This window comes from Morone saxatilis, unplaced genomic scaffold, assembly GCF_004916995.1.
Source record: "Morone saxatilis isolate NCDOM2014 unplaced genomic scaffold, NCSU_SB_2.0 Contig7, whole genome shotgun sequence".
Taxonomy (NCBI): domain Eukaryota; kingdom Metazoa; phylum Chordata; class Actinopteri; family Moronidae; genus Morone; species Morone saxatilis.
Genome location: NW_023340246.1, coordinates 19,060,006 through 19,070,050, shown reverse-complemented (window position 1 = coordinate 19,070,050; position 10,045 = coordinate 19,060,006). Strand labels below are relative to the sequence as shown.

General features: G+C 39.3%; 1 protein-coding gene across 1 annotated transcript; it reads right to left on the bottom strand.

The window, feature by feature from the left end:
* Window positions 1-2,832: 2,832 nt before the first annotated feature.
* atf3 (activating transcription factor 3) lies at window positions 2,833-7,432 on the bottom strand. Its single transcript, XM_035679010.1, has 4 exons — window positions 7,312-7,432; window positions 5,711-5,969; window positions 5,493-5,600; window positions 2,833-5,322 (listed from the first exon to the last, which is right to left on the bottom strand). The coding sequence occupies exons 2-4, from the start codon at window positions 5,966-5,968 to the stop codon at window positions 5,008-5,010; spliced, it is 681 nt and encodes a 226-aa protein (XP_035534903.1). The 5' UTR covers window position 5,969; window positions 7,312-7,432; the 3' UTR covers window positions 2,833-5,007.
* Window positions 7,433-10,045: the final 2,613 nt, after the last annotated feature.

The following is a 10,045-nucleotide window of genomic DNA, read 5'->3' as shown; positions in this document are numbered from 1 at the left end:
CCATGTAATTAAAGCCTGCAGAAAAGACAGCTGAACCTTGGTTCACCTCTGAAAGCATGTCATAAGCAGATGAAATATGATCTACTTTCACATATTCTCCTTTTATGGAGCAGATAAGCATACATGTAAACATACATCTATTTATATTTTAGGTTATTTCCTGTCAGTAAAACCTTTTGACTTGTAAAATAAAGATAACTACTAACAATATAGATATTATAATGGAAGAAAACACCAATGTCTGCATTCCATTTAGCTCTATGATGCCTCTGTTGTGCATGCTGGGCCACCAACATACTGCTTACTGTAGCAAGATACTAATTACACCTTTGCCATCACTGGTGCTATTTCTTAAACCTAAAAGCATACCTAATAGAATTTAAGCGGTGGTAGAGAATGACCAAGGAGAAGGAGCCATGTACTGATAACAAAGCGATTTAGGGAAATTAAACATAGTTTTCACATTGTTTCACAACAGTTTTGTTCTTAAGCCTCTCCACGCCTATGCATAATCTTGCCAAAGGTGCACATTGTCGGATTTTATGTGAATTCAACAGATAGACACACACAGCTCTTTATTCATTCATAGTCTCACATAGTCAGACCTATCTCCACACATTGCTTTAGCACTGTGCTAGCGCTTTTCATACACTTTTTCCTGTTTTTCCTGCTCTGACAAGTGAAAATGTCCCCTATAAAAAGACTATCTATCGTTCAAGGAATATCTATGACAAAAAAAAAGAAAACAAAAAACCAGAACAATTTTACCTTAGGGAACCTAACACTCCCTAACCAAGGAGTTAGAACAAGAAACTGGAGGAAGGCTGGAGATGAGTGGTTCCCTCCCTGCCCCCCCCCCTCCTCTGGATATGTTATAAGTTGTAATTAACATACCAGATGTGTATTAAACAAAATTGAAGCAGGTTGAAACATTTCCCTCAAGCAAACAAAATACCACACTTGCTCACTCACTGTGCTGAGGTTAATGTGGATCTTACCCACAGAATAGTCTTATGAAACTATCTGCTCTTCCTTAGACTGCTGTTCTTTGATCCATGCTTTAATGAAATGAAATTAGTTCTAGCACTCAATAAATTAAGGGATTCAATATCAAACAAAGTGGCTTAAGAAAATGGAGAACTTAAAGATGATGTGCTTACTATTAATCACTTCATCACAGACAGTTTTTGATGGTAAATAAAGAAATGTTCATGTCACTATGTGAGTGACAACTGTACGCTTACACACACCAGCAGCAGAGATGCAGATATTGCAGTATTACTAGTATCGATACTCAAATCAAGACTTTGTATTGTAGTATCTATACTTTGGGGACCGATCAGCCCTTATCATAAAAGGTACACAATATCTAACTATGATGATGTTTTTTAGTGTATGCTTACCCTAGGGTACCCGACATTTGGGGTCAAACCACATGAAATGTCAACTTTCAAACAGAAACCGGTAAACCTGTATCATTAAGAAGTATAAATTCTCAATGTTTGTTTAAGCTGTCTTGGTGGTGAGCAAGGAGGGTGGGGTTTACTGCTTCAGGCCAATTAGCTGGTTGTGTAATTGTGTAATTAGCTGCAAATCAGAAAGAAGTCAATATAACTGACTTTAAGCAACTTTAGTGGTGAACATGTGTACCGTCCTACCATGGTGAACCATAGCTCGCAGTGAGACTTAAAGCTAAAATCTGTAACTTATTTTTATTTTTAACAAGTTTCTTTCCATAGGATTTTTGGTGTTGAGACTTCATCTTTTTGCTGTGGTTGTCGCTCTTAGGTTGCTGCTTTTCAGTCATATTTCTCTGGGTGGCAGCTTGACAATGCCAATAGTAGTTTTTCCACATTTTTTAATTTCCAGCAGTTTTTTCAAACAAAAATCAGGTTTTCACCAAATTTGGTTCATGGTATGTTTGGATGAGCCCTTTTCTTATATATTCTATACCATTTTCAAATGATTGTATGTGTGTCTCATTGGAAGTAACATACCAGAACTCTTGAACACAAGAAGTAAACATACAAAAATGAAATCCATGAGAGGAAACAAGCTCTTTTGTAAAAGTTAACTCTTCACCATTTGAAAAGTGGTTGACTATTTCTGTTCATCCAGAGTGTGTATTGTCCATGTCTGTAGATCCAGTGGTGATATCAGTTGGGAGTGATGGGTTTGTTATTTGAACAGTATTTCAGAGCTTATCTTCACAGATAATACAAGTCCTATCCGATTAGCTGATATGGGACTACACCCTTCTCTCTCTCTCTCTCTCTCTCTCTTCTCTCTCCGCCCCCCCTCTCTATTTAACATGCCCAGTCTTGTCCCTCTCTTCAGTACAGACACAGCTGCTCTGAGCTCAGTTTGTAGGTGAACTCGTGTTATGTTATGAAATTTTCTAGGTGTCAACAAAACATGAATTGCCTAAAGAGATGACCCGCCAACTATAAAAATGTAATTCCTCTGACAGCTGCTTCCCCGTGTTTATCTAGAAATGAATGTTTTTTTAGTATATATATTAGTATATATTCTGAGGAAACGGTTGTTTTTCCTCATGTTATCCTCATGCCATTTAATAGAAAGGCTGATGTAACTGAGTAACAAAAATGTGTGTGGGTGTTTAAGTAAAATAGAAGCCAACAGCTACTGAGGGCACTAATAAATTATTTAAGCCTGTTATCTCGACAAGAACTTTTTTGTCTGTTTGAATGTGTGATGTAGGTGAATGGGAAGTGGCTATAACATTAGTAGCATGTTTTTACATTACAACTCACACTAACCTATAACCATAAATTAAATCACCTTCAGACAGTGTCACAGACCACCACGGTATCATTTGCAATACACATTTTTAATTAACAAAGTATCAAAAACAAAAGTTGACAGATCACAGAGATGGAAGTACACATTGGTAGTAGCAGTGCAGTTGTACCTGACAGCCTACAGATTATTCAGTTAGGCTATGATGCTCCACAGTTGAGCCGAAAAAACAGCCAAAAAACAGCCTCCAGTAGAAGTAGGCACAATAGAATACATAGAATACATATATGCATCGAGCTCAGTGCCTATTAGCTATCTAGCCATGACGAGACAATAAACAACTTCAACCACAAAAACAACACACACGCTATGAACACACGCAGACGCCTGCGTCCCTTTAACTGTGTGACTCTCACATGTTTTTTTTCCTTACAGACGATAAACAATATAAACCTTCTACTCTTAAATTTCTACCATGCAAACATAAAATATAAAACTTCAGTCCTCACCGTGAATGGATATACAGTAATGTGCTGTTTGTTCATAAATTATTACTCTTCTGTTATGAACAGTTTAAAAAAATGTATGCAAAGATGTCTGCTTGGTGAAGTGTTGCCACTTACTTAAATTATATATATTATCTATTAGAGTTTCCCTTTTGATGTGTTAGCTATACAGTGAATTGCAATGATTGATGGTTTCAGGGTCTTCCTTGCAGATGCATTGCTACTGATGAACACTATGGATTGATTCTATGGTGTCCCCCTTCAGTTTCTGCTTGCGCAATAAACCACATTTCACTCTAAAGCAAACGGGCCAGCAAGGAAACGGGAGTAAAAGGAGGGAAACATATTTGGCAGTAATTTGAAGTGATAAAGCTCATAACACACAGTATAATATTACATCATCCTGCATAACTTCAGAGTCAAGCGTGTTAAAGGACCAGCCGAAAGCTGATACAACACTTCCGATACCTAGCTAATGATATCTAGTGAACACAACTTCCAAACCAAATGTTATTAATAAAATACATTTTAAAAAATAATCTTTTTTGTTTTGCTCTGTCAAGACCAAAAGAGGCATCCGGTGTTTACATACAGTAGCACAGTACAGAGTGAATGCGCAGTCAATACAATATACAAGATTTTAGGTAGAAAACAACATGTCTGAAAAATAACACTTGTACTTGTGAAGCTCCATCGTCACAGAAGATGTAAAAAGCAACACTAGTTCTGTTTAACTTAAGAGGGAACGCAGTGATAAATAAAGTGTACTTGTGACATTATGTACAGTATTACATTTTTTGGGACAACTTTGCTCACCAATTCATTTCAAATGATTAAGAAAAGTAAGATATCATCTGCATATACGATTATAATTTTTACTATGCTTTTCTCATTAAGTGCAGAATTATAAACCCTGCCTGCAAAGTTCATTTCCCTTTTGTGACTGCTACTCCTACCCTGACTGATAGCAAACAACCTCACACTTGTATTCACACTTTTTGAGAGGTTAGCTCTTAAATGGGGCAAAAAAAAAAAATCAACTTCTACAGTTAGGTCCTGAGTGGTTAGTAGTAGCAGCAAATTTAGTAGTTCATATTGGATAAAGGACAAGCAGACAGGGTTGATACGGCAATAACACATCATACAGTAGTTACTTAATAAATATACTATTTCTCATACACTAAGCACAAACAACAATGTCTTGTTTTAAGTCAGTGACTTGCAGCTCAAACACACTCACACGGTCAATCTGTGTCTACTTTCTTTGTGGGTGAACCGTTAAATTATGTGCCTTTATCACCTTGAAATCCCGCTATGGTACAAAAATCAGACACTAAATCAGACTCTCATCTATTCAAAATACCAGTAAATAAAAAATGATGTTTTGTTTTGTCTTTTAGTGCTTTAGCATCTGTCCTTGGCCCTGACTGTCTGTAATGCTTAAAAAAAAAAATACACAATGCATGTCAAGGTGATGTCCATGGTATGTCACTTCCTGCCCAATCAGCAGCAAAGGTTTCAGGGAGCGGGAGGCATTGAGGTCATTTTATGCAACACTCTCTCTAGCAGCTTTGTGGACGGCGAACAGGACCGAGGAGTCATCCAAAGGTGGCATTTATTGTACGTCACGTCATTCTCAGGTCATAAGTCTGTAACGGCTCCACCTGCCACCACTGGATGTGCTACATTAATGGCAGCAGGTGGAAGCAAGTCTTAGAAAAGGGGGAAAACACCTGATTGCTCATAGGTGACTGGGACACTGAATGTGATCGAGGGACAGAAATCCTCCGTCTGCTACTGTGGAGATGGATGTGGAAAAGGAGGTGGAGGTGGTGGTGGCAGTGGAGGAGGTGATGTTGTGGAGTTGTAAGGTGCTGTCCTTGATGTGCTGGATGAAGAGGTTTCTCTCGTCCTCAGGCGTTTGGCCGTTTTGGGCTCGGACGATGCAGGTGGGCCGGTGTAGGTTGAGCATATAGACCAGCTGCTGCTTCTGCTGCTTCAGCTCCTCAATCTGAGCCTTCAGGTCAGCATTGACAGTCTCCAGTTTCTCTGACTCCTATAGAAGAGAGAGAGGGGGAAGGAGAAATTGATTGTTAATGCTGTGCTTTTATGTTACTTTGAATGTTAAATCTTTGTTAGGCAAGCTACTTTGTACTGTAGATAAATTAGGTTAAACAAAATTGAGCTCAGCTATCTTCTCTGAAATTGATAGAAGTTTAAAACTACCTTTTGCAGACACTCTGTCTTCTCCTTCTTCTTGTTGCGGCACTTGGCAGCAGCAATTTTGTTCCTCTCCCTCCTCCTTTTCCTCCTCTCGTGTTCCTGAGGTGTCGCCTAAAAACCAGAGAAAGAAATATAAACAGTCAATATTTCACCCCTTCATGCTTCACAGTCAGTGTCAAAAAATACAGAAGACTTCATGCTGCAGTTTCCCTCCACCTCACCTCTCTCTTGACTCCGGATCCACAGGCGAGGTGCTCCGAGGCTCGGTCCGAGCTGGAGCTGGCACCGTCGGAGCTCATGTCGACGCTGAGCCCGTTGGACAGGCGCTTGGACTGGATGGCCAGCCGCAGCTCCTCTTTCACTATGGGTGTGAAGTCAGTGAAGTCGTCCAGGGTGAGTGTGCCCGGCGGGGAGAGGCAGGGCACCAGGGCGGAGCAGCTGATGTCAGCCAGCGAGGGACCTGAGTGCTGCAGCATCATTCTGGAAACACAAGAGTCACACGATTATCATCATGTTAGTCAAAGTCACTGGGATTTTTTAGGAGGGTCTGTCTGATACAGCTACAAACAATACAATTTAGAAGCATGTTGTGCAAAATTGGTTCATGAATATGAATTGGTTCAGATAAAAAATACTATAAAAAGTCCTTATAAACGCAATGCTAAAATATTATAAATGCCTATAACGATATTATAGCGATAACATATAGGATCAAAATACAATTAAACCTGGCAAGGGCAGTTTATCATTATTATATCAATATTAAGTAGCACAAACACAAAATAACTTACTGTAGTAATATTATAGGCTAGTAGATTAAAAATATTAACAACCACAAAAAAATTACAAAGAGACTATGGCGATAATAGAGTGATAGTTTTCTTGTTGAGTAATCATGCTACAGATCTTAAATATTGCACAAAAACTATAAAAAACTAAAGTTATAAGATGAGATTTCAGGTTATCTAAGGTGACATGGAGAAGGAGGAGAAATAATTTATGGTCACAGAGCCAAATATGCTTTATTGCATATGAACTAATATTTGCCTTTTGGGATTAATGCCATAAGCAATTAAAGAGAATCATTAATAGGTGGGGATGTTTGTTATCTAAACAGAGGAGCGACTCATGGAGAATTATGACTGCCAGCCTGATAAGATGATTATGATGTTTATCAGCTCTGTAAGACCAAAACCAAAACAAACATGTCACGCACGTAAAGTTACATGTTCCAAAAACACATGAAGTTATATAATAATATATCTATATTCTCCCTGTTCTACAGAGAAGAGTCTCAAAGTAAGGAACACAATAATTATATTACTTATTTACCATTTTTTAAACATTTTTGCCATTTCCTAAGTAAGAGAAATATATAAATAACGGCAAAATAAACTTCACTAAACCCTATAAATGAAGAAAAGCCTAATTAGAACATGCAAGTGTATATTGTTTGTTAAGTTTAAGTTATTTAGGTTATTATAATGTATAACATAGACCGAGCAGATTAGATTAATCGCATCATTTCAACAGTTAAAATCGCTCAAAAGTGTTATATTAGAATGAAAATAGTTTTACAATCACACATTATTGTTAAATATGAACCACACAGCTTCTCTCTTCTCTGTTTTAATTCAATCTGACCGGCAGAAATCAAGTTCAGAAGTTTTAGTAAAGTGTCCCCGGACAGCGGAGCGCAGAGACGCACCGGGACTTCTCCGCTGTACCAACCGGGACAACACAAACCCAAACACCACCTCAAAACAACCCCCCCACCACCACCACCACTACAACAAACCCCATCCCCTGAAGTCCAACCTACCTGTTAAAGCTGTGAGTGAGTGGGTCAGAAGAACTACAACCTCCTCTAATAAAGCTCAGTCTCTCTCTCTCTCTGTTCCTCTTGCTGTCGGTGCGTACAGTTGCGCTTGGAGTCGGTGCGTTGCATCACCCGCCTTTATAGAGCAACAGGGGGGGGCGTGGCCGGGTGACGACACAGGAATGCTACTAGAGAAGGGAGGGGCGAGAGTGGAGAGGGAGGGTGACGTCATTCTATTTATAGAAGGATTATGCTGCGATGATGCAATCGAGCAACCCCGAGCTCTGCCATAAGAGGACAGGCTTCCCCCCCCCTTCCCCTTCCCTCTCCCCTTCCCTCTCCCCTGCCTCTCTTTTTTTCTTCCTTCCTCCCATCCCAGGCTTTTCCTCTTTCCTCACTCTTTCAATCTTCTCCTCACTTTTTCCCCTTCTTCCTCGGTCCTGTTAAGATCTCTCCTCTTATCTTTTCTCCCTCTTTCTTTTTTCCTCCCCTTTTTTCACCTCTTTCTCCCTGATATCGTCCGGTTCTCTCACTCCGTCCTGTGATCTCCTTCTTTTATTTCTCATTTCTTTCCCCTTTGTTAAAATTTGTTGTTTTTGCTTTTGTTTCATCTCTCGTCCTCTCCTTTTTATTCATCCCTTCTTCCCTTTTTTCTTTCTTCTTGCCTCTCCCTTCCCCTATCCCAACTCATATGTCCTATTCTCTCTTTTAATCCCTTGTCTTGAGTTCTTCTCTCTCTCGCTCTTCCTATTTTTTCTTTCTTTTATTAACTTTATCTACTTCTTCCTCTCTCTGTCTTTCTTTTGATCCTTTCTGTCTCCTTCCCATATGCTCTCCCCCGCCTTCTTCCTCACTCTTTTCCTCTTTTACTTCTTCTCACCATTCCCTCATCTATTTTTTCCTTCTTTCTCATCCTTCTGTCTTCCCTCCCTCCCTTCCCTGCTATTTTTTCTCCCCCCCTCTATCTCTTCTTCCTCCCTAATTTCCTCTTCTCCTTCTCACCTTTCCTCCCTCCTTCGTTTTCAAACTCTTCCATCCTTCTTCCCATCCCTCCATCCTGGCGCTCTTTCATTTCCGTCCCTATCCCTCTTTGCATTTCCCCCCCTTTTTCCAACTCTTTTTTTAATTGTTTCCCATCCTCCCTTTTAGTCCCTTTCTTCTCTCTTTTCCTCCCCCTCTCCTTCTCATCCCTGTTCTTTCTCTCACATTATGTCACCATTTCTTCCTGAATAAAACTAATCAAATGACGACAAACAACAAACAAGTGAACAACTCATGAATGACTCTTCTCCCTCTCCCTCTCCCCCTTCCTCTCCGTGCGCTCCCCCTTTTTTGAAACGGACATGGATTCCCATTCCAGACATTCCACACTAACGAGTGAATAATGCTGTTCAAGCTGAATGACACACAACAGTTATTTATTCTGTGGTTACATGTCAACAGCCGGGGTATAAAACTATGAGCTTAGACAGATAGACAGTGAACTGGGATCGGCTCCTATCTTCATCTGATCCTGTGCTGATTTTTAATCCAAGAGTGATATATTTTTCTAAATGTAGAGCTTATAATTTGTTTATAAAGGTGAAATGACCTTTCTCAAGAATTGACAATCAGCTGGTTAGGTAGGTAAAGAACATATTTTCCTTTTCTTCCAATATTAAATTCACTGTACCCAGTTTTATAGCAGTGAAGTGGCTTTACTGTATTAGTCTTAATCGGTTGATCTTGTTTGCTCACCTGCTGACGGGGATTCCCTGACCTCCTGTCAGTGAAGTTGTGTTTCTACCTTAAAAACACATGATGTAGTTGTACTACTGTATAAAAGTTGCTAGCAGTAGCTGTAAGAGAAAGCAGTTTGCAGCTGTACCAGCATTACATTAGTCTTTGGCATTAGTGGGGGTATGGATGCTTCTCTTTTTTATTTACTCTAAAGTAAAACTGTTGTTACTACATAACCACTTGCTTTCACTACTTGTGAAAGTGGAAGAAGTAGTAGTTTTTCTTTCTATTGGTAGTAAAGCTGCTGTAGTTAAATAGGTGTTAGCAGTTACATTCTGGTAGCCAATTGGCTTAAGATGTGTTGAATAAAACCACAGAACCCTGGTTCTAATATGTGCCATACCCATTTATCTCCCTGTACCTCATGTTTCTTCTCTGTCTCTTCACTGTAAGCTATCTAAGATGGGTTTTTTTATAGTCTGAGGCTGTGGGCCTATCCCGAGATAAAGCTCGGATAGTTGTTTACATTACTTAGTTTCGCTCAATTCCTGGATGCCTATGCGATCATGACTATGTTATTTGATCCCAAAGACATTCAAAAATTGTGCCCAGATAGTTTATTGCTGTTTGACAAGGCATGTATTAGTTTCTGTTGAAATGTTCATCCTTAATATCGAGCAGCTGCTGTCCTAACTTTTCATACTGGGGTGAAAAAAATCTAAACATCCAGAAATGTCTCTGTTCCAGCTCCACAATCTTCTTCTCTGCAGTTTATGCTCAATATAATCCGACAACCATATTTTATTTCACCAAAATGAGCCTAAAAATGTCCTCTAAGTCTGCGACCACAGTTTGCAGAGGGATGTCTGAGACTTTAAAGACAGATTTTGTATTGCCAAAGAAGCAGGGCTATACAAATATAGTAACACTGACAAAAACTAGACTTAAAAACACTATTAGTAAGTTTATTAGCAGATGGAAGTATGGAGTATTTTTAAGCAGAGAAGCAGGGCTCTTT